The sequence below is a fragment of the Mixophyes fleayi genome, chromosome 1 (assembly GCF_038048845.1).
Source record: "Mixophyes fleayi isolate aMixFle1 chromosome 1, aMixFle1.hap1, whole genome shotgun sequence".
NCBI classification, from domain to species: domain Eukaryota; kingdom Metazoa; phylum Chordata; class Amphibia; order Anura; family Limnodynastidae; genus Mixophyes; species Mixophyes fleayi.
Window position 1 is genome coordinate 66776080 of NC_134402.1, and position 25719 is coordinate 66801798.

General features: G+C 37.3%; 1 protein-coding gene across 1 annotated transcript in view; it reads right to left on the reverse strand.

Moving 5' to 3' along the window:
• LOC142104592 (uncharacterized) overlaps window positions 1-25719 on the reverse strand; it is a 92996-nt gene that overhangs the window by 8076 nt on the left and 59201 nt on the right. The window contains exons 6-8 of the mRNA XM_075189365.1: window positions 21628-21668; window positions 12198-12260; window positions 7695-7742 (exon numbers count right to left, since the gene is read on the reverse strand). Coding sequence (XP_075045466.1) covers window positions 7695-7742; window positions 12198-12260; window positions 21628-21668 — 152 coding nt within the window. The remainder of the gene's footprint in view (window positions 1-7694; window positions 7743-12197; window positions 12261-21627; window positions 21669-25719) is intronic.

Sequence of the window (25719 nt, forward strand, 5' to 3'; positions counted from 1 at the left end):
AACATACCAAAATGTACACTCTAGAAATGTTTTATTTAAAAATGATCACTTCTTTTATCATGAAGAAAAGTGATGTTTGTCCCTTATTTCCAAACCTTCTAAAAAAAAGTGTGGAGTTGTTGCCCAGGGCAACCAATCAGATCCTGCTATCCTTTATCTAGAAAATGATAGATAGACTGATTGGTTGCTCTTGGTAAAACCTCCACTTTTTCCTTTTAGAAAGTTTGATAAATCTACCCCTAAAACTACTTTGTCCATTGTTTACAGTCTGCAATTGCTGCCTTACAAATAACTGATCACATCCTTAATTACAATATACATGAATTTAATGCTGTTTGATATTCTAGTTAAATGTTACCAAGAAGGTTAGAGCAAATACTTGTTTGTTTGAAGTACACGACTAAAATATAATGTAATATAATGTAATATACAAATGTGTGTGTTACAACAATGGCCTTTCCTTGTACTTCCTCTATTCATTACTAAAATCTATGTCAAAATTATACTTACTAAATAACCTTTAGATGCAAAATGACAGGCTGAGCACACTGGAGAGTTTGTCCTCACTAATTGTTACCAGAAATGAGCCCCAGGGGATCTCATTACTTATCAATGTGGCAATTAAAATATTCAGTATAGTTAGTTTGCAGACATTTGTGGCTTCCGGATCAAAGTAATAATATTATTAAAGTGTGATTGTTAAACATTCTTATTGCTGAATCACCCCAGTATAATTTGTACTGGGCTTATTGCATTCAGTACAATTTACTTATCTATATTTTAAAATCCAAACTGAAAAAATCCACATGGACAAGATGGATTTAAAAAAAATAAAAATCATCCTTAGTGTTATGTCTCATGCTCAAATCGAATCAGAAGATTATTTTACTTCTTAAACCATCTGTAAGCCTTGTTGAAGGTTAAAGAGGTATGCTGTCATCATACAATTTTAATTCAATGCTTTGTACATATACACCTGACACCTTTACTAAATATGGACCTGTAAGTGTTGTGTTATCGTATATGAAATGATTTGCAACACGGACACTCACGGTTGTTGCTACCTTGTTTTTATCGTTAATATATATACATTTTTTATAGCATACTTCAGACTTTACCCCAGGACAAGATATGTTGATTGAACAATTTGTATGTGCTTGCCAATAAGCGGTTTATGTAATCCTTATCTTGTTAAAAGTTGTAGTAATGTTTATGTATATGTGGATTGCTTTGTATTTTTGGGAAAAACAATAAAAACAGACTTGACTAAAAAAAATAGATTGTTTTATGTTTTCTAAATGCACTGTCCTCTCTGTCGGGCTTCCTTTTGTGGTTTTCAGGCATGTCTTTGCATTACCTGATATAGTTGTTTATATGTCTTGTCCTGTAATACAATACAAAGCTGCTCCCTGGATACAATTTTTCAAATACAGACAGTACAGGGGACTGTGTCATACCCAAAGGCAACGCGAATAATCAACTCTGACTGTTGATATCAATAAAAGACTAAAGAACACAGTAGAAAGCCAGTAAGACAGAACAATGTAATTAGTAAAAGTTGCATGGCGGCACCTACTAGCCAATATCCAAAGATAAAAGCTTGGCGGTCTCTGTAGGAATGAAATACGAGGGTGATAATTATTGTCCTAATGTGCTATGAAAACAGATACTGGGATGGGATATTTATTACATCAAGTCTTGCGGTTTATATTACATGCTTTTCAATGGAGATATATATTAATGTAAATTGTAGGAGTAATATGTATATTTTAGATCTTGCCATTTGTAGACTTAATAGGATTGCTTTCCTCTATGGTTAGGTAGCTTTGCCAAGAAAGCTGATTTTTAAGGACACACACTTGGTAAGCACAGTAGCAGAGCTACATATATTATAGTGGAACAGGTGTAGCAGGATGCCATAAACTATGTAAGCTCTCACGAGCAGGGTCTTCTCTATCTATGGTCTCATGTCTGCCTACTGTCCATCTCCCTCATATATCCTGTCATGTCGTTTGCTACATTCAGTGTGTGTCCTAACAGCTGTACTCACACTAATCCATTCTACTTATCTGTAATTGCCCCATTTATTTGTGATTGATTTTGCTTACTGTATTAATAATGTCCTATCTATATTCATATGATTGCACCTATATATATATATATATATATATATATATATATATATATATATATATATATATATTGTAACAAAGGGAGGCAATTTATTGACAAGAGGCAGAGAAAGTATACAAACAGAATAAAACATTGGCACAGTTATGCACCTAGGTTGAGATTAAACCAGGTAAAAACGTATGTGTAGTGTAAAGTTTGTTAGCTTACATGATTTCCTCTCAGCAAACAGACAGGGTGTGTCTGGGCAAACAGAGCCACTGATGGGTGTTTTCTTTTAAAGAGAAGGTGGGTGTGTCACCTGTCCAATAAGCTAAGGCTGGGGGAGGAGTAACATGTATAAAAGCTTGTTTGTGCCATTTGTTCAGGGAGATCAACGCTGGGGAAGCTGGCTGGTCTTGAGAGAGCAGAGCTATGTCTAGCTAGCGTTGAGGGTCTCCAAGAAATGCTGTGAAATCTGTACGGTGTCAAAACATTTACCATCCTGACAATAAAACTACATAAAAGGAAGAAGTTGTTCGCGTGTGCTTCTGCAGTAGCGGGCTTATGCCACAAGTGGTGTCAGGAGTGGGATGCTCCGGGAAGCAAGTTTCCGCTACCCAACCCGCGCAGACGTCAACATGGAGGAAGTACTGAGAACACTCGTGAATGTGGCTGCTGCGCAGCAAGAACAGCAAGCTCGGATGCTACGAGTTGCCGAGGCACAGGTGGAAAACACAAGGCTCTTAAGAGAAGAGTTAAGCCAGGTGAGGCATGACAGAAATGAACCACTTGGTCCTGTTCTCCAGAAAATGTCGCCAGGTGATGACATAGAAGCATATCTGGTGTCCTTTGAGAGACTTGCAAAAAGGGCATAATGGCCTCCTAAACACTGGGCTGAGAGGCTGGCACCATATCTGACTGGTGAAGCTCAGCGAGCTTATATGGATCTAGATGAGGAACGGGCCTCTGACTATCTGTGCCTAAAGTCTGAGATATTGGCTCGCATTGGAGTTTCTGGGCCAGGCCGAGCCCAGAGCTATCACCAATGGCGCTATGATAGAGAAAAACCGGTCAGAGCGCAAGTGGCTGAGCTTTCTAAAATTTTAAAGAAATGGCTGCAGCCTGAGGAGAATTCGCCTTCTCGGATTATTGAAGTTCTGTCAATAGATCACTGCATCCGGGGGCTGAACCGCGATTTGCAAAGGTGGGTTCTGCAATCAGACGCACAAACTTATGAAGAGCTTGCCACCGTGGTAGAAAGGTTTTGTGCGCTACAGCAAATGACTAAAGACCTGGCATTTGTGCCAAAGCCACTGCCACGCCAAAAGCCAGGTTTGACAATCCTTGCTATAGGGCCCAATGGCAAAACTGCTACGGACAGAGGGCCAGGTGCAAAGCTGTCATATCTGATGTGTTTTGAATGTGGTGAGCCAGGCCACTTTAAGGCAGAGTGTCCTAAACTACCGGAACCCATGGACTGTTCCGTGGCACATATTGGGCCTGCTTTTCCAAGCTGTTTTACCATGAGTCCCACATCAGGAAGTCCTTGTTTGTTCCGGGTGACTGTGCTAATCAACCAAAACCTTGTTCTGGCCTTGGTTGACTCAGGGAGTGAACTCTCATTGGTTTCCAGCTCTGCCTTACCCGAAACCATAACTTCTCGGTTGCCCAAGGTGAAGGTTCTTTGCGTACATGGCACGACAGAGGAGTATGAAAGAACAATACTACCAGTCACAATCAAAGACAAAACTGTTATGGTGGTAGCTGCCATAGCACCTGAACTCCCATATCCACTCATTTTGGGGCGAGACTTCCCACTGTTTAATGATGTCCTCGGTGAGCAGATCCGGCCGGACATGCCGGCAATTGATGCAACGGTCGGAAGCCCGGTCTTAAAGGAACCGCCTAAGAATCCAACATCTGGGCATCGATCTTTGGGAACCGCCAAACCGGAATGCCATCCTAGGAGTCACAGCAGGAGTTCCACAAAAGCATCCAACTGTGGGGAACCATAGATAGTCCAAACTAGCATTGGTCGGTGATGTCGCAGATGAGCCCACCCCGCCTGTCAGTGAGGATACGGACTGGTCCGCAATACCAATTTTGTTTCCTTTGCAGGACTTTGCTCGAGACCAACTTAATGATGCCACTTTGGAACATGCCTTCAAAAGTGTGACTGAGGTAAATGGGGTAGCAAAAGCCGCCCAGCCTGCAGAAGGTATACCATATTTTATTGTTAAAAATAATTTTCTGTATAGAGTTGCTACTGTACAGGGGGATAAAGTAGAACAATTAATGGTTTCTCAGGTCCATGTAACCCTAGTGTTAAAAGCAGCACATACACATGTCTGTGGGGGACACCTAGGGGAGGATAAAACACGCAAACGAGTTCTGCTTAGGTTTTACTATCCCGGTGTACACATGGCAGTGAAAAAGTATTGCCGGTCCTGTCCCATTTGTCAGAGAACCTGTCCCAAACCCATGTACAGGGCACCTCTCATTCCAATACCAATAGTACATGTTCCCTTTGAACGGATAGCTATGGACCTTGTGGGGCCACTGGAAAAATCCGCACGTGGGCACCAATGTATACTAGTGGTGCTTGACTATGCAACCAGGTATCCAGAGGCAATTCCCCTACGAAACATAAGGTCCAGCACCATAGCTAAGGAACTTGTATTGATGTTTACACGCTTGGGAATACCCAAAGAAATTCTCACAGATCAGGGTACTCCATTCATGTCTAAACTAATGAAGGACATGTGCCAGTTGCTAGGGGTTACGGCGCTTCACACCTCTGTATACCATCCACAAACAGATGGCTTGGTGGAACGCTTTAACCGCACATTAAAGCACATGCTCAGGAAAGCAGTGGCTCAAGAAAAAAAAGATTGGTCTCCAAGAAATGCTGTGAAATCTGTACGGTGTCAAAACATTTACCATCCTGACAATAAAACTACATAAAAGGAAGAAGTTGTTCGCGTGTGCTTCTGCAGTAGCGGGCTTTTGCCACTATATATAAAAATGAGATAAACAATAATACAAATAATAATAATAAACTACCTACAGCTACTAAGTTTGTTGAATAATATCTGCTAATAAATATTTAAGTAAACTGCATGAAAAGACAACAAACATTGTTGTAATGTTCTAATCAAATACGTATGCACATACTAGCACATTACCTAAACAGGGAATGCAATGAGTGAGTGTGGTTACAGTGTGTAAGGCAGAAGCAGAGGAAGAGAGAGGATGCTTCAGTGTGTGGCTTGAGTAGAGTGTTCAAAGTGAAGTCTGGTAATGGAAACATCAGAATGCAAGAGGTTCAAAGTATGAAAGAAAAGCTGAAAGTTATGACTACAAGACAGAGATCAAACGGCACCTAAAATAATGTAAGCAGAGTTGGATGTTGAGAGCATTGGAGAAAACTAGAAGATTCTTGAGTGAGTAATTACAGCAAATACCTGTTCAGTAATTGCGGATAATCTTGATCTGTGAGCAGGGGCGGGCTGGGCCGGGGGGCAGGGAGCAGATGCCTCCCAGGCCGGACACGAAAAAGCAATTTTGGGCCGGTACAGGGACCTGCCCAAGTTTCTATTACTTTCTGGCTGGCCCCGCCTCTGGAAACAGCCACAATCCATCACTGGCTCCGCTTGTCTCTCCCCTCCCTGGTGTCACATGGGATGCGCACCATGTGACAGGTGCCGTCCCATGTGTGAAGATCAGCATGTGTGGAACAAGGTAAGTGATGTGTATGTGTGTGACAGTAAAGTGTGTGTGATGTCAGTAAAGTGTGTGTGTGATGTCAGTAAAGTGTGTGTGAGATGTCAGTAAAGTGTGTGTGTGAGATGTCAGTACAGTGTGTGTGTGTGTCATTATAATGTGTGAGGGAAGTGGGGTTTTAATTTATTGTGGGAGGTAGTAAGGGGCTATTTATTTAATGGGTGCTATTTTGTTTGTGGAGTGGTGGAGGGCAATTAAAATTATTGGTGGGGCTGTTTGGAGGGAGGTAAAAAGGTTTATATATTAAATGTGTTTGCTATCTAATGTCAGGGATGGTTGGAGGGAAATAGATCTATTTAGCAAATGTGAATATTATTATTTTAATGTTGGGGCTGGAGGAAGGCCTAATTATAAAACGTGGGTGCTATTAATTTAACACCGGGACTGTTTGGAGTTTTCTAAATTTTATGTACCCATTTTTTTTCCAAATAGGGCCTCCATATTCCAGGATGCAGACAAGCAGCAAATGAGTTAAGAAACCAGCAGTCACAAGTGGTGAAAGTGACAAGAACAGTTAGGAGAGAGCAGGACAGTCTGCCAACTGTCCTGAATCTGGTGGGACAGTCCAAAATGTGGGTGACTGTCTCGCTTAGGACAGTTGGGAGGTATGTCCTGCTTCACCGTGTACTGCTCGTGAAGGCAGAACTGTGTGCACCTAACTGTAGAGCACACAGTATTGCTTGTGTATTTGTCTAAAATGATAACCATGTTACATTATAGGGACCCTCTGTCTAAAGTACACCCTGGCGCCCCAGCTCTGAGCCAGCGTGTCAATTTGACACCTAGAGCTCTACTCCTCCTTCCAGTACCACCCCTAATATTATTTGGTTTAGGTTAACCCTAAAACAAATAACCCTATTAGTAAATAGGGCTTTTTGCATTTTATAAATTGCATTATAATCAGCCAGGTATGTTTAAAAAGTAAAAAAAATGGTGTAGGGAGCAGGAACATATACAATAAAATGCAATATAAAGTGAGGTTTGTTTTTGTTGCATTATTTATTTTTATTATTTAAGATTTATTATTTATAATAATAAAGTAGCGCTGGATTAAGCAACACTAAAATAGCCTCTTTTTATATTGATAAATATATATTGTACTGAAAACCACCCTTTAAGGATGGGCCACTACTTATGGGTCAGTGCTGTGTGCTTGCCCCCAGGCTAAAGTCTGCCAGCCCTCCCCTGCCTGTGAGTGGTGTCAGAATCCGAGACACCATAATGTGAAGGCTGGTGACATAAGTATTGAGAACCCATGTTTCCAATATATGTAACCATCCAGTATAGTGACAGATATTACAGTGCTAGAGGAAAGAAGGGAAGTAAGGAGAGACAGTCCATAAGCAGTAGGTGTTAGTTCTTGAGCCAAGTGTTCCAGTTATGACCTGATAAGCCTAATGATGGGTGGGATAATAAAGGATGACTTAATTGTAAAGTAAAGTTATACATGCCACAAAGAGTTATCAGATGTGAAGACAATAGACTATGAAAAGAGGCTCTAAACACACACACATTATATATATATATATATATATATATATATATATATATATATATAGACATACGTATATCAAGATTTCCTGGCACCTATTATTTTCATCAGGCATGCCTTTATTCACCTGTGTTTCACCTTTTTTCACATCTGGATGTGAGGGGACCTCTGCTTGCCCACACTGACCCATATCCCCTGGGATGGACAAGAGACTGAGCTGCAGTTGGGTGTTTGACCAGGTTATCACCAGGTATGTGTGGGTTGTATAAATGTATGTACAAATAAATATAAAAACATAAATACTTACCAGGCTGTATCGGAGATTAGTGGACTTGGTTATTAATTCTGCCAGTCCCTGTGAAATGATAGACAATAAAATAATAATGTATTTTCATAATGGCAATAAATCAATGAAAACACATCAGTGCAGTCTTCTATTATATTATCATATTACTACCTGGCAAATACTGAATCTACAAATAGTGTTAATAAAAGTGTATCATGTATGTTTCTCTATTATATACTGATACATCGCCCCAAATTCCCACTGGTATCTTCAAAACGCTCATATCGGAAAAGCACCATTTTTATATTCCAGTGTGTTCATGTCAATGGAAATTTTGGAGAGGAGCCAGTGTATAGTATGCCTACTTATGTGAGAGGGGCCCCCTGAATGTGGGACCTGAGAAGTGGGTGCAGAAAAGAAGAAGAGAAGATTCACCTGTCCAGCGATCTGGTGACGGTAAGTACTTTCTTCTTCCAGGTTCCAGCGCTGGTGACAGCGAATGAGAAATGATTCACTGCCAGCCAATCAGTGGCCGGAATGGTGAGCCAATCAGGGCTTACCTCTGCCCATTTGAATTTTTGGCACTGTGGCAAACCAATCAATGCTCACCGTGTCACTAGTCCAGAGGAATTAGATGCCACTTCAAAAATACCAGACCAGTCATCCAAGTCCAAGATCTCCCCCAAATTTGTTTCACATCTAGATTCATAGGGATCTTTGTGCCACTTTAAATAAGGAACAAGGAGCTGTATAGGGTAGGGTCTAGAGGAGATCAAGGTCTTGATGTAATGATACAAATTTGTAAATAGCAATTTGTAAATAATGGTGAAAAGAGGTTGTGCTAAAATCACAGGTAGATCGTAAAACAGAGAAAGAGAGGAATACCCCAGTCTTAGTAAAGTCAATTAGGGATCTAAAATTTAATTTATGCCATGGCAAAATTGTATGTAAAGAGCAACCCAAAGGAGAAGCTGAGTTGTTCCAAATAGAACTCAGAGTAGAATGAGAAGAGGCTAATAGCTGCCTAAGTAATCTATCCTAAGTGTTAGGGTTTGGTTTAGGCTGTGGGACACAGAATTGCCGTATTAAAACCGCTAATATGACAGTTGCACTTTAAAGTGATGTCAAAACGGCGTCTCGGAATTTCTTTCCTTTGGAATTTATGTCAAAAATGTCGGATACCTTAGGGGTCATTTTTAAGGTCAGTCTATATTTATATATGGTTGGCCATGTAAGCATTGGGTTTTTTATGTCGCTATAATAACTGTCGGGCTTATCATTATCGGGAAAATGACTACCACCGAATGTGGAGTGGTCAACAGATTATGTCACTATTCAGGTTCCTGATCCAGAGGGGGAATGACAACTAGTGTACTGTGCCTGATGAGCCCCATAATAATATTATGGGAGAAATTTTACAAGCTGGATCTAAAAAGTTATAATAACCTTGATAGGATGTGGTCATCTTGTTTCAGAAGGTCAGATGCTTAATTAAAAATTACAAATATTTAATTAAGAGGACATGCCAATTAAATTAAAATTTAGTTGTAAGAGCTTTTTATTTTTATCGAAAATAAAAAAAATCTAGTATTTCAGTTTTGTTAGAGTTAACTTTAAAATTGGAAAGGTGGCCAAATCGATTGCCCTTGTGAAAGAAATTAGGGAGGGGTGTTAAGGGGTTAGTTATCCAGAAAAGGGAATCAGCAGCATAAAATGCTATATTATGTTTCTGGGGGTCAAATGAAATTCTAGTATCATCAGAGTTTATATGAATCCTGGTGGCTAACAGCTCAATTATGAGCGTGAAGACAGGTAGAGAAAGGCAGCAGCCCTGCCTGGTGCCATTCATAAGACTGAAAACGGGTGAAGAAAACCATTTATAATACAGAGGCATGGACTGATATCCCTTATAATAATTACCCCTAGAGGCCAAACGGTATCAAAACATCAACAAAGGCTCATTATGGTCATCTCTGTCTGCTCTAATTATAAAAAAGAGTGGTGGCCCAAGCAACTAAGTGGGCACAAATCACACTGTTTTACCTGTTTATAATGCAAATGGTGTGGAAGATTTCCAGAAAGAGTCTCACAGTAAAAAATGTAATGGTGCAGCAACAAAATACATTCTCTACATGTGGATCCAGAGCTCCCCCCACACTCAACTTATTTAAGGTAGAAATGTTCTTACTCATGCGGATGGACTCTGTCACGGCAATAGGGTTTCTGGGATCCGTCTCGGGACCCCTGGGACTAGCTGTGGCAGTAGTGTAGTAGAAACTGGGCGGGCGGATGAATGCCTTGCTCATAGATATTGCTCTAATCCTGTATACTGGATGTTAGGAGGAGGAACCACACAGAAGATAACAGCAGAACTCTGTACACAAGCAGATAGAATGAAGGTGAATCCACACGAGGAATAAATAACGAAAGTATTTATTTTGGCAGGCAGAATGAAGCTGAATTCACACAAGGGTTAACGGTTTGCAGTTCATATAACAGCAACAGGATGAAGCAGCTGAATTCACACAGAGAGTTATTGGTTTGCAGTTCATATAACAGCAACAGGATGAAGCTGAATTCACACAAGGATTACTGATTGGCAGTTCATATAACAACAACAAGATGAAGCATCTGAATTCACATAGAGCGTTAATGGTTTGCAGTTCATATAACAGCAACAAGATGAAGCAGCTGAATTCACACAGAGAGTTATTGGTTTGTAGTTCATATAACAGCAACAAGATGAAGCAGCTGAATTCACACAGAAAGTTATTGGTTTGCAGTTCATATAACAGCCAGCAAGATGAAGTTGAAGTCACACAGAGAAGTCCATAACACAGCTGCAGGATGTGACTGAATTCCCTCAGAGGATAAATGGTGGAGATCTGTATACAGCAGGAGGATTAAAGCAGCAACCAGGGTGAAGCTGAATTCACATGAAGGGTTGAGAACTGTACATCTGTACTATACAGCAGGCAGAATAAAGCAGCAAAACATACAGCAACTGTGGAGATCTGGAGCAAGGAACTAGGAAAGTGTTGCACTGACACTTTGCTGAGTGTAGGAGGAGACTTTTATAGTCTGCAGAGGAAGCCAATTGGTGGATGAGATCAGGCGTTCAGACTCAGCAGGATGTTTAGCAAATGTCTCACCCAAGATGGTAGCCTCCAGTACTGGAGACAGAAGTCAAGCATGTCCCAGAATAGAATGCTGCATTCGACCAGGAGGGAGATGTACAGTGATATGGTACTGCCGAATGGTGTAAACAGGACTAAGACCCCAATTTGTGACAGACTTGTTGCAGGCATCCCTCCAGAAGGAGAGGTTAACCAGTAAATTCTTTGAGACATTGTCCACCTCTTTGAGGGAACGGCTTTGAGAGTGTTTTCGCCAGATGATCTGGTATGAAGTCTAGAGTATTCCTCCAAGATCCTCTGATTTGCCTGTAATGGGTATGTGTGTGCCTCCCCTCTGGTCTCCCCGCACCTTGGGTCTCTGTTCATAAGTCTTTCAGTTGTTCTGCCAGGCTAAGAACACTTTGAATAAATGAATCGCATGACCTCTGAAGACAACGTTTATGATTGCTCATTTATATAGCATCACCATACTACACAGCAATGTACAGAGAATATGTCTTTGGAGCGTGGGAGGAAACCACAGTACCTGGAGGGAGCCCACACAAGCACAGGAAGAACAAACAAACTTCAAACAGATAGAGCCCTGGTCAGGAATCTAACGTGACCCCAGCGCTGTGAGGCAGCAATGCTAACCACTGTGTCACCATACTGCTTCAGGGTTTAATTAGGGGTGAATACATATGTAATCATTATTATCTGTTTTTTTTATTTGTAATTAAGGAGGTTTAGCTTTGTTTTTGTTTTTTTACATTTGTCATTACAGAGGTTTTTTGTGTGGATCAGAGGTAATCATTCACAAACAAATCCATTATAAATTCTAAGAATAAAATAAAATGTGAAAAATGCCAAAAGGGTTGAATACTCTACTAGCCACTGAAACTTTATCTATAGCCACAATAAACTTTCCAAATTAAAATTAGATACAGGTGCTAATTGTTACCATCAATGGAATTCTCATATACAAACAAAATATTTAGAACATAAATATGAAATTTGATCTTCATCAGAATACGTTTTACTCCCAAGTGAAATTAATACTTAAGCTGTATCTCTAAAACTAAATAAAACACAGTCTGAAATGCTCAATGAATATGTATCAAAGGACCCCCGTTACAAAACATTGGCATATTTTCAATCATGTTATATTAAAGCTGTATTAACAATAATACAGAAGTGTCAAATCAATTCATTTGCCTGGTTTTCGCCCAGGTCTGTGAGAAAAACCAGAGAAGCCCTGGGAAAAATGGCAGCAACTAGGGGCTCCACCTAGGGGGAGTAAGTAAGTAAAATGTAACATGTAGTATAGGCTTTCTCAAATGAAAAATAATAGGGTTTTATAAAATGTGCACAAAAAATATTTGTAGGTACTTGAACCAATAAAACTCACAAAGACACCTCCGTATCCCAGTGTCCCAACAGTTACAAAACGAGGTGGCAATGATGTGTTTTCCTGCAAAACAATAAAAGTAAAACAATTGCATGTTACATTATGGTTATTTTAGACAATATTATAGTAAAAAATGTATTTGCAACCATTTATGATGTCATTATCATATTACATAATGTAGCTAAGTACAGCAAACGCCGCTAAAGTCTACCAACAGTTTATTTTCCCAGATTTTCTTATTCCTATTCTCCTACTATACATACATTTGTTTTCAACAGGCATTTTGTAGTTTTTACTTTTACAGCCTAAAACTATGTCAACTTTGAAGTGTCTAAGCGTTTTCATTATTAAATGCATTATTAAACTTAAAATAGAAGTGGTTAAGTTACTGTTTGAACTTCGTATGTGAACAGAAAGGATAGAGAACAATTTCTGCCATAATTTTCAGTTACATAAAAATGATCTATTACAAACTTGTTTTACAAATGTTGGTTAGTTCTAAAAATGCATCAAATTAGAAAACAAATAGTTCACATTTACTACTGGATGGTAAGAAGTTATAGGGAATCACTGGGATGAAGAAATATAATATATGATAATATAATTAACCAGCCATAGGAGCAATGTATCATCCTAACATGCCATTTATTAAAGGGTTTTAATTTATCTTATTGTCTTTTTATCTATGATGGATACTGTCTCAGTATATTTTGTTATCTATTTAAACAAATACTTGTATTTTATTTTCTATCATAAAAAATGGGGAAAAGGAGTTATATAGTTATAGATTTATAATTATCATTGTCGTTAAAACTATACAAGGGGCTGGATTGATATAACGGGAGAATGTAGATACCGTAATTCATCCCACAAACAGAATATTCCAGTAGTCATGTAAATCCCATTAAAGATCATAATATCATCATCATCATTTATTGATATAGCGCAACTAATTCCGCAGCGATGTACAGAGAATATCTGTCACTCACATCAGTCCCTAATGACTAATGTGAGTGTGGGATGAAACCGGAGCTCTACACAGATAAGGCCATGGTGGGGAATTGACCCTAGTGCTGAGAGGCAGAAGTGCTAACCACTGAGCCACCGTGTTGCCCTAATATATAATATAGTGTAATATAAATATAGTGTAATATAATATAGTGACCTTACTTCCTCATTTGACTGAGGTTGCCAAGGTTATCCCACACTTTAAAATGTTGAAGCTATATCACTTTTCTTTATTGGTAAAATAAACCGTTTGACATTTCAACAGTGGAAAAGAGCTGCCTCTCACATACAAATGACAAAGTTTGTTCTTAAACTATATCTGAATCGGAGTGTACATGGTGAAAATAAGATCCATGCACAGACAAATTTAGAATATAAAATACTTACAACTCTTTAAACATTTGCATAGTATGGCTATGTAACCAACGTTGGAATATGAATATTAATGCAGTGTTAAACCAGTCTTTCAATTTCATTTTTGTACATATTACATTATAATATATTCCATTATCTTCACATTCTAAATCACAGTCAATCTATACATCACAATAAACTGGTAAAAAACACATTTTCTGTATTAATTTTACGCTACAGTTATTTCATTTGTGTTCTCAAAAGTAATATTCTTCTTAGATGTGTAACCCCCTTGTTATGAATATATATATATATATATATATATATATATATATATATATCATACTTACTAACTTTGGAAAAATAGGTTTAACGTGCCTATTTATGAACAGATGTGTTAATACAAAATCAAATAATCTAATAATTTTGGGTGCATAAAAAAATTTTTAAGAAAAATACCATTATTTAAATTCTATTGCACAATAAAAATACACAATTAAAATGTTCATACATTATTTTATACTGAATTGTTGGAAATACAGGTAGAAGCAGGTGGTCAGAGAGGAGGTAGCGGCCCAGGAGCGAAAGTAGGGAAGCCAGCAGAAAGAGGATGCGGCCCAGCTGGAGGAGCAGGAGAGGTTCCCAGAGAAGTTCTATATTCTATAATATAAATCTCATATATAACATGCCTGACACTGTATGCATTTCCTCATATGTGCGTGTGTGTTTATGAGCAAATTCATATATTATTGTGCATTTTAAATGTTCTTTACCAAAAGCACATAATGATTTGTTCTCAGTTCCTGCATTTGCTCTAAAAAGTAAATTAACCAAAAACTGTTTACTTAATCAGTCAAAAAATGTTATATTGTACAAGAAACTGTACTGTAAATGCTGTTTACAAATAAATGTCACCAACATAATTATGGCTCTTGTAGAAAAGCACTGTTATCCTTTAATTTTGCAATAGAAATTTTATAACATGTTCAATTTGTGCCTTTACACTAAGCATTTGAATCAGTAATACTGAAAGATAGAACATCAATCTATTCTATGTAAAGAACAAAACAATATTAACCAAGTTAGAGATAATACATGCTATAACACAGACACTTATGAAGCATTACTGGAAGAAGTCTAGACTTAAGAGTATATTTTACAAGCTTGCAGAGGCAGGTTAGAACCATGCAATACATCCTATTTTTTTCTAACGTTATTATATTATTCTTTTGTTGTAATTGGCATTTACTGTTAATAAATATCATAGTTTTCTACAAAACCTGTGTTTATAATTTGCTAACCTAAAAAATATAGGTATATTGCAAAACCCACAGCATAGATATCAATTGAAAACAAAAAAAAGATCATATCTAGAACTAAGTTATATCACTAATATGAATTAGGTTGGAGAGAAGTTCACATATTTAATAAAACACACACACACACACACATATATATATATATATATATATATATATATATATATATATAATTAAAATGTAGGTCTGACTTATTCATATGCACAACCCTACTGTGTGCTACTATATAATTCATAATATCTCATGATCCATATATGTATCCTATATATTTTTATTGTATTCCATAACATTGGCAACTACAATCTCCATATGAATGTAAAAGAGTATTCTCCATGAATATTGAGCCCTATTTAGTCAGACAATAGAATCTGAGATTCAGTTTGACTGGTCTCACCCACAACTCACAGAAGACAAAGATCCCCAGACAATGTAGTTCTATTGCAGGAAAATTATGTGAAAATCCAGCCTTGAAGCTCTCTTGAGTAGAGAGGGCAAATGTTCCTATGACTGCAATGAAAAGTTGATCACTATTCACTCCTCCACTTACGACTGTGTAGCAACTCCATTCTCCCATATAAGGAGTTACTATGGATAGGAGGAAGAAGGAGTAAAAATATATTCATTCATAAAATAATATTATACCATAGAGGTCCTTCTGGACAGGTAGAAGTACTTTATCACATTTCACTAACATGCAGACCATTTCTTCAGAATTGTTTAATGAATACATTAATTGATACATAGAATTGATTTTACACTTAAATTAGCCAATCAGTGTAACACACAAATTGCTTATTTAGACACAAGTTTTAGTAACTTCTCATTGACTTGATTAAAGCGTAAGCAATAATATAATTTACAAACAAGCAAATAAAAAGAATATACAATTGCAAATGTATTTAAAAATACATGTTTAAATTTATATTAACTATATTTTTATTAAAAAATTAAAAAAGAAACAAGGAGATCTGATGTCTTTGCAGACTAATTGATATTTGCCAGGTCCACAGTTTTGCTGAGGCCAATGGCATGTAAAGTTTGCAGTTGCATTTTTCATGGATTTATTCTCATAATTTGTAAATAGACAATCAAGACACTGTGATTAGATACACCATTTACTATATTTCTACAGTGATCTAAAAAAATAACAACAATATAACAATCTTGTGACGTGGCCCATATATTAAAGGCCGCAACCACATTTCAAAACATAGATCACGAAAGTTGTATTGCAATTTATGAAATTCCTAACTTGAAAGATCTCACCCGAGCAGGCAGAGTAAACTTCTAGCAATTTGTTTAAAAAAATATATAGGTAAATATCCTATATCACTAACACCCATCTAGCTTTGTAATTAACATACAACATATTTGCCTTATCTATATGCTTCTTCTTTTCTTCAAAAAATGTAAGGCGGAAGATTCCACTAATTTGTAGATTTTGAAAAAACATTTTACGCTGTCAGACATTGATACACCCTGGGATCTTGTTTAAAAATTCTATAAGATTTTCTTAGTATAGTTTTTATCAAATTCATCTGTTAAATTTGGAAACAAAAGAAGGAGAATCATCATGCTAAAGTATTTTGCATTTTAAACTTCTATTTGGGCTAGTTTCCAAAAGACCATATTGAAATCCGGAGGGTAGCATCTCTAAAAATTAATTATTTAATACTACACTTTATTCTACGAAGAACAGTTCTGTTTAATATACTGAACTAACCAAATGGTATGTTGTTCGACCAATGTCTATGATGTTGACTCTTATAACATGAATCATTAGCTTTTTAATCAGCTTCTGATAAGTCTAAGAAACTATAAGATTAGTGATGTGAGTGAAAGACAACTTATATTTAGAATTTATAACGTGATTAAATTGACTAGAAACAAAGACTCCCCCTTCCAAATATTAATCAAATAATTAATATACAGGCCAATATAAAAGCCATAGAATATTTGATTCATGGCATAAGAATGGGACCAAATATATTGGTCCTCAGAATCAACCATGTATAAATTGACATAACTTGGAGTGAATCTGGTGTCCATGGACATCTTGTGTAACTGTAAATAATATTGAGAATTAAAATTGAAAGTGTTATGAGTAAGTGAAGTGAATGCAATACAAAACCCAATAAATATTCGCTGACTCTCCAAAATCCCACTATCAGTTTCCAAATATTTGGAGTTCAAAAGTACTCCCTGTACAAAAAGATGGCACATTGCATTTAAACTTTCACAGTGCTGGTTACTCCTGGGAGAGAACCAATTGGCTGAAGTTGTTAATAGACAAATCATGACTGGCTCTTAGTCCTAACAAGTATGGGTCAAGTGAGACAAAGTTGCAGCCAATAATTTGGAGATTGGAGAATAATTAGGGATGAAGCCAAAATCAATAAACAGGCAAACAAAACAAGATTCTTTGAAGCACTAGCAGAGAAATGCAATTACAATCTTTGCTTGTGCAAAGCTTGATAGGAGAGTGGACCTTATAAAGGCTGCATACAGGTGAGATCTCTTAGTCCTATCTGACAACCTTTAGCAGAAGTCCTGGTAGTGGTAAGTGATAAAGATTGTACAGTGTCAGCGAAAAGTTGTGCACTGACACCTGTAGCTGACACTGCAGTGGATTCTCACGTAAACTAGACATATTGGTTACTCCAAACTATATTAAAGAAAAGATTTAATAGAGAAATGGTGTCTTTGATATTGGACAACAAATGGTTGAAAATAAAAATCAATATAATTTGATAAGTTCCTGAAATATATGAATGCCCTGGTGGATTGTGAGAGACTTGTTTTGGGAACATGGTACTAAATTGCAGTGGTAGAGTATTCAACATACAACAAAGATTTAGTGCCCCTGGAGATCACCTCATCCACAGCCACAGTGTCCAAAATCGCACTTAGCTTAGATTGATATGACTTAGTATGATCACAAGAAAGAGGCTTATAAAATGTAAAACCGATGAATAAAATTTAAGCTTAGAACCTCCTATTGGGCTTAATTCTTTAATGAAAGTAATTTAAAAAAAGAGGAGTTTCCTCCTGAACAAAACCATGTTACAATACAAGGGGGGCAAATTAGTTTATTATTTTGCACATAAGTTAAATACTGGCTGTTTTTTCATGTACTACACAAATACTTGATAGCTTTAATTTTACCCTAAAATTTGAAGGTGATCTAGGACATGCTCTAATCAAACTAGAAATCTGCCATCATATTTTAAATTAAGGTCCCGCTCCAATGCAACATGGTTTTGCCAAGATGCAAAGTTATTCATTTTTTTGCTTTACTTTCCTTAATGAATCAAATCCTTTGTCTCCAAGTTTGATAATGATATCATCATTTGAAATTCAGGACCTTAAAACTGTTTGTTCTGACTTGTTTATATTAGAGAAAGAAAGACTATCTCTAAATAAAATCTTCTAAAACAATTATATAAAAACTCATATAAACTAACACATACTCCTTTAAATTAAAATGGCTAAAGAATATTTAATTTGTAGAGATGCAAATTTTCCAAGAATAATATAATTGGTAGCAGAAACATTATCATCAAATTTTATCCTATTAAAAAAAATGGTATTGAGTGTTTACAATCCACTGAGAATATTCAGTCCTATTTAATAGGGACATTTTGGGGTTACTTCCAAGCATTCTGTTTCATTCATATGGGGATTGCTGTTACCAATGTTGTAGCCTACAATTAATATATTTGTGCATAATTTATTAGAAAATAGGATAGAAATATAGATGGTAAGGTGTTTATATAGAAATATTTGGCTTATGAATTAGTAAGACCTAAGTTTTAATATTATATTTTAAATATATGAGTTTCAATAAATATGTGAACTTTTATTCCACCTGACTAATATTAATGATAAAATTTAGCTAAAGCACTTAATGTTTCTTTCCTTTCTAAATCAGGCCCTGTAGGCATAACAGTGTTTTTTAGGAGATATCCAGAGTATTATTGGAAATTTTCCCCATTTCATTTAACCAGAATACACAAAAGACCTTGTTGTATTGTTTATTATAATTGACTAATTGAATTAATTTACATGACAGTAGTTAGCTAGGACATTGGGAATGGTTCCAGCAGTAGTTCTAAGCAGTATATAACTTTTAAAATCATACCTACAGTACAGTATTTGAGTTTGTAAGTGTACATCCCATCCTATGCTGTTTTCTTAAACTTTTAATACATGAACTGATGTGAACTTTTCTACTTTAATCTTACATTAATAGCCATTGCTTTTTTTATTTGACATTAAAACATTTATACTACACAGTTATTATGTTTTGATCAGATACAGTATGAGTGAAAATGCACCATACACATTACTCAAAACTACTCAAATAGAAAACATACTAATAGTATTGCATACTATGCATTTACCTTTACATTTAGACACTATGAAGCCATATCTCTAAGCTATTGTTGTGTGTAAGTATATACATTTGTATGCCTGAAATTAAAATACCGCAGGGTTTTAAGTATTTTGACATACAGTATGTGCAACTCAAAATGTACATGTAAGTCCACAATTGAACTGTATATTTTCAAAATGTAAGAAAGTATCAAACGCTAAATTAGGCCCAAAGTGACCTTCAATAAATTTGCTGTCATTAAGCCTCAGACACTTTGTAATAGCTACAAAATATGTGCCATTTTTATGTGCTGAAGAACATGGAGCTTACACAGCATAAAAAACACTGTTAGAGGTCTCTGCTTGTTACATAAGTGTGAGCTTGTATAACATAACAAATAATATTTAGAAAATTGTGACTTTTCTTCTGGGGTTGTGGACCAATTCTAACTATCTGCCTCAGAATCAGACATGCCTCATCAGAGCTGTTAGGTTTTCATCTGCTTTGTATTCTGATTGCTGCTCAGATCTGCTTTGTAGTGCATGTGTGTCTCCTTCTTACTGCTGATTGGAAGGAATCACTTTATAAGCTCTCACCTGTTCTGCACTCATTGCCATTGATAGCGTTACACACAAGCTTCCTGGTTCCTGTATCCTGTGTAAGTCTGACCTTGCTTCAAGTTCCTGGCTCTGCATTCAGCAGCACCCTGGTTCCTAATTCCTGGTTGTGCAACCTATTGTCTCCTGGTTACTAATGCTTACAGTCTGCCTATCCCTGATATCTGACTTTGTATCTGCATGCAATTCATATAGCTCTACACAGCATGCAATTCATATAGCTCTACACAGTATGATCAGGCACGGACTGCAGTAATTATCATTGCTCATTCTGCTGGGCATTCACAGTAAAGACTTATAACTGCATTTCCATAAAAACTGTGTTTATTTTTGCATTGATACTTACTTATTTGTAATAGCATTGCCACAGAGACAGTGTTATACCTGCATTTCCATAAAGACTGTGTTTATATGTGTATTGCTACAAAGACTGCTTAATCCCAGAAGTGCCACAGAGACCATATTATATACTTGTAGATTTCTGAATTACCTCAAAGATTGTATCACATTTATGCATTGTCTTTTGGCTATGACTGCATACTTTAGAGTGTGTGTTTTTACCAGGCTTCTCCTGATTACTGCAATATCCAGTGTGTTTATATTCAGACCTTCTTTATATGTACTGAACTGCAATAAACTCCATTATATTTTTCACAACATCACCTTGTATTCCTGTGAATTACCAACATCTGCATTGGAGCACCCTATATATTTTGATTCTAATTTACATTGGTTTATGTGTGCATATTAGTGCACTTCTACTGTGAAATGTGCTTTCATGGCCCAAATGGCATCCCAGTGAAAGCAGTGTCTGAAAAACCACACGCAGTGGCTGAACTACCATAGCAGGGGGTGAAACAGCTACAAAGCTCAGCGGTGAGGGTGGGTGGGGGCGGGGTAACCTCGGCTCTCACCGCAACAATGGCTGTAGTTCTGCATCTGTCTGCACCCACTGTCATCTGAGAGCAAGAGCAGCAGGGCCAAAACAGGTCACAACTGTGCATGCGTAGGCTCCTGCACATGTTCAGGAGAGCAGAGCAGGGGCCATAGGGCATAGTGCACCTAGCCCGTAATCTCCATAGAAACCTTCCATGTCCGCTCAACTCCTCCCATCATAACAAGAAAAAATGTGTTCCTATTGAGATTGACACCATCTTGCAGCTATGACCTTTGGGAGTTCAAAGGTATTGCATAGAATCCTGCATATGCAGATGCCTCAAAATATTTTAGTTAGTAAGTGGCCACAAAAGATTACACACACTGCTTGAGATCTGATGTGGACATTAGCAAATCCAGAGGCTACCCCCATTGATGATGTCACAGTGATGTCACAAGGATGTGGAAGTGACTTATATCATTACCAGTAAATAAGCCAGATTCCATGTGTCACCCAAATTCCAGCAAGTTCCTTAATAACACCACTGTTTACTATTTACCTGATAGGCTTAATTCTCATGAACATCCTGCAACATGCTGCCTCCGCTGTGCGTGGTCAATGCTTCCATTTAATTGACCTTTAGTCTTTTTTCATATTATCCCACAAGGATTCTTAGTTGAAGCTATAAAAACTGACTTCTACCACTGAGCAGAAAATAATGAATGCTTCTAGTACTTCTAGACATGATACAGAGGTAACATAGAACATGGCAGTGGTACAAACTGTTAAGAACTGGAAAAAAATCGGTTTGAGCAGATAAAATTGCTTTACTGTACTCCTGAAATGAATGTTAATTAATTCCAAGTAAAATATATCTTACATGTTGCTGGCCACGTACTCCTTTGTCATTCAGTCTTTTGTCTGTGCAGAGAAAGAACACAGTTTTTATATTATCACTCTGTGAAAGTCAAAACATTTTAATCAACAATTGTTTTCTATTTGTGTTAACATGTATGTGTTATGCAGCTGCCATCCAATATAAACAAACTTAATTATTTTATGGTTGCCAAAACACAGTATAAAAATAAAAAAAAAGTCACTAAACGATTACCACAGGGATTACCTGATCACATTGAAAACCTTTAACACGCTTGTTTGTATTAAAGAAACGTCTTTTTCCTCAATAATCCCACATTCTCATATAGGAGAAGAATGTATTGTACTATACTGTATACACCACAGCTATGTACACTGGTTAACTGCTTCGTAAGAGTCCAATTATTTCCATCTTTAAATGGCATCACACATTTCAATGTGCACACACACACACACACACACACACACACACACACACACACACACTGCACATTGTGGGCCTTATACATTCAGGAAAGTAAGGCAAAAAATGAGTACGTCTTCTCCTGGAAAAACCATGTTACAATGCAAGAGGTGCAAATTAGCTCTTTATTTTGCACATAAGTTAAACACTGGCTGTTTTTTATGTAGCACACAAATACTTTAGCAGTGTAAGCATAAGGGAGGTGTGGCATTTAGACTAAACGAAGTTAAAATCATGCGGGTGAGTGACATGATGAATCACCAATCATATGTGGCTTTCAAAGTGTTTCAGCCAATAGGGGCTGGAAGGGAATGGTACTTTTACACAGTTATAAGGCAGCTCATGCAGGACTTAGGTGTTTCTGCTTCCGGATTCCTCCCTCCCACCCTTCAAGTGGATTTAGTAAGGGATTCAGGTTTGGTTATGGTGTTTTAGACGGGGTGGGAGAGCAGTGCAGTCAGTAAGTGTGCATATGGTGCTCGGTTTATCTTGTTATAGGTCACTACTCCCCTTTGTTCATGGTGTCACCGTATGGTTGGTCCGCCAGTGAGGAGGACCCTCGGCCGCTATTTCCAGGTTTATACTGGCGTTTTATAGGGGGGTGTAGTCTTGCTGTTGGACTTGATTTTTAGCACTGGCCAATAGATAAGGTATGATCCTGGGTTGGTGGTACTATGGTCTGTCCTTTCCACCTTTATTGGTTTTGCTGTTGCTGACTGCCTTACAGTCCTCTTTAGCTTCTATTTAGAATTCATTCCAATGTTAAAATTTATAAATCAAGTTAATAAATCCTATAATTTATTCCAACGTTAATTTGGTGTCTGTGTCTTTATTGTGAATGGTAAAAAGGTTATGCTACAGTGTGGTGTGAGTCGAGGGGAACTTCCCCGCTATGCATTTTAAATAGCTTTATGCTTACACTGAAATTTAAAGTTGATCTAGGACACGTCCTACCCCAACTATAAATCTGTCCCCACATTTTACATTTACATCCCCCCTCCAATGCAACATATTTCTTTATCCAAGATGGAAAGTTACTCATTGTTTTTGCTTTATTTTCCTCAATGAATCAGACCCTTTGAGTTTTAAAAAAATAGTTTATGGTAATTAACTACATATTTAGCTAGTAATACAGATCTTTATCTACCCAGTTATCATTTCCTTTGCATATTGGATCTCCAGACATAATATTTTGTCCAGAGTAAATTAAAAACTTAAGAATTCTTTTTTACTTTTCTTGCATTCAAAGACACACATAAACCTTGTTTAAGTTGTGAATAAAACTCTTTAGAAAGCTCACCATATTATACTGATTTAAAGGCATACAAATAAATAAAGTGTGGATAGACTTGCATTGTTTAATGTGTTTCATATTATACTTCTTTTGTGCTAAAAAGTAGAGATACTTCATATTTTCCTTTGTCCCTGATACCCATCCTGAACATTAAATGTCAGTCTCTACTCCCTATGGCAATACTAGCATTGATACTACCCACCTAACAACTTTTCTGATGAAAAACCATTGATACCCTGCTGAAAGATCTCTTCTTCACAAAACATATAATGATAAACATAAATGACCTGTATCTTTGTCATTGAGACGTAACAAAGGCTCTACATTGAAAATATTATACATATAGTACTTGACCCTCAACTAACTTGACTGTATGGAACTTTGAAACGCATCAAGCCTGATTAAAGTTACCCTTAGTCTAAGTATTCCCAATATATTGTCTTCTACTCAAACTTCTCAAAAGTAATAATTTATTTTTTAGCAAATCTGCCCTTAATCCACGACTGAGCGACAATCCTCAAAAGCTTGAAGTTAAATACATTTTGTTTGACTGAAAGAGCTATGTTCTAGAAGAGAGATCCTTGTTCAATATCCATTGAAACTAGATAGACGATGCCTGGTGGTTTGCCAAAAGAGGGGGAGTACAGGGTGATCCATAAGTATGGAAACACTTTAAAACGGAAATGACTGAGAAAGGAAATATTAATCCAGTGTCTACACATATGATCTGGGTGTGGTGGTAATCTTGTATGCGACTTTACTTTCAATTGTTTTTTTCAAAGGGTATTTCCACGCTTATGAACCACCCTGTATTATGACATACTTTTGCTCTCAGAAGCACTCGGGCATGCCCCATCCTGCCTGTTGAGCATACTCAAGCCTCTACTGTCCTTTTGTAGGATGAATAAATCAATTACGCAAAGATTTTTAACATAGAATATCAACATCCCAGACAAGCACATACTTGTTCAATCTAACAAACTAAAGGATCACTAGAGCTGCAATGCAAACAGGGTCAATGATTATTCTTCTGTGTTTTTCGATGGATTGAAATATTACACTGTTACGAGCTGTGGTGACTCGCGACTCAATCACGTCCTGGCTGCTATGGCTACAGTCGGGGCGTCATTTGCCTCTTCTCTTTCTGCTAAGCATTCAACGTGGCGCCATGGCCAGCGGGACAGCCGGGTGTGTGCGTGTACTACTTTAATTAAACAGCCTACTGAGGCTGATCGTGGCAAGTATGATTGCACCTCTCTGATTGGTGCATGTCAGTATTTAAGGCAGTGGGGGCTTAGCCTACCTGCCGGTCATAGTGTGTTTGCTGTGCATAGCTGACCTGCTCTTGTATCCCAGTGTTATCTGTGATATTTTGTTACTCTCCTGATTGACCTCTGTTGTGACCTTTGGCTAAGTTTCTGGACCCTACTTGTTATCTGATTACCCCAACCTTTTGCATGTTTCCCGGATATCCATGATCGCTGCCAACCCTAATCATTTGGCCTACTCTGCCTATGTCGGACCCTTGACCTTGGTCCGCTTCTGACTACCCGCTATCATCTTGTGTACTGCCTCCTATTTCCTCACTGCAGTATTACTCATCAGCTTACACTGTGCTAGAGCTTATGATCTGGGGGCATCTGAGTACCTGTGAGTGTGACAAGCTCTATGGGAAAGGCGGCTGCTAAAGCCGAAGATCTCTATTCCTGGTTCTGCAAGCTTATGATAATAGCCGATAGCCGTAACATAAACTAACAGTAACGGTTAATAATCAGAGATTTCAGAGCTCCTATTCATCTCAGTTCTCCCTACTTGTACATGTTCTAATGACAGAGGGCAAGACCCTTTTCTTAGTATAATTCATTAGCTGAAATACTGACAGGATGTTTGCCTACAGAGAAAAATATTTCTTCACATCACTTCATTTTTTGTTCTATTAGAAGATGGCTATTTTTGCATCACATATTATTCTGTCAGCGCATTTCTAATGTTTAGGAAAAAAGAGACTTTTGTAAACTTTTTTTTTCCTTTCCAAAATATACCCCATTTATTTGCAAGATTTGCTTACCATAATCTTTAGTTAGTGCATGTATACATCTGGATTTTGATACTGTGAAATTAATTTTAGATGCTTTTTAGTGGATATGTTCACCGACGCCCGTGTTTTGGTTTTGGTTTTGGCTTGAATATGGATTAAGTTCGTGAGTTGGTTTAGGCTTTGGCAAAACCGCCCATGCGTGTTTTGGTTTTGGTTTTGGATCTGTATCTTTTAGAAAAATAGCTAAAATTACTTAATTTTGCTCTATTTTGTTCTTACATTCTTATTAACCTCAATAACA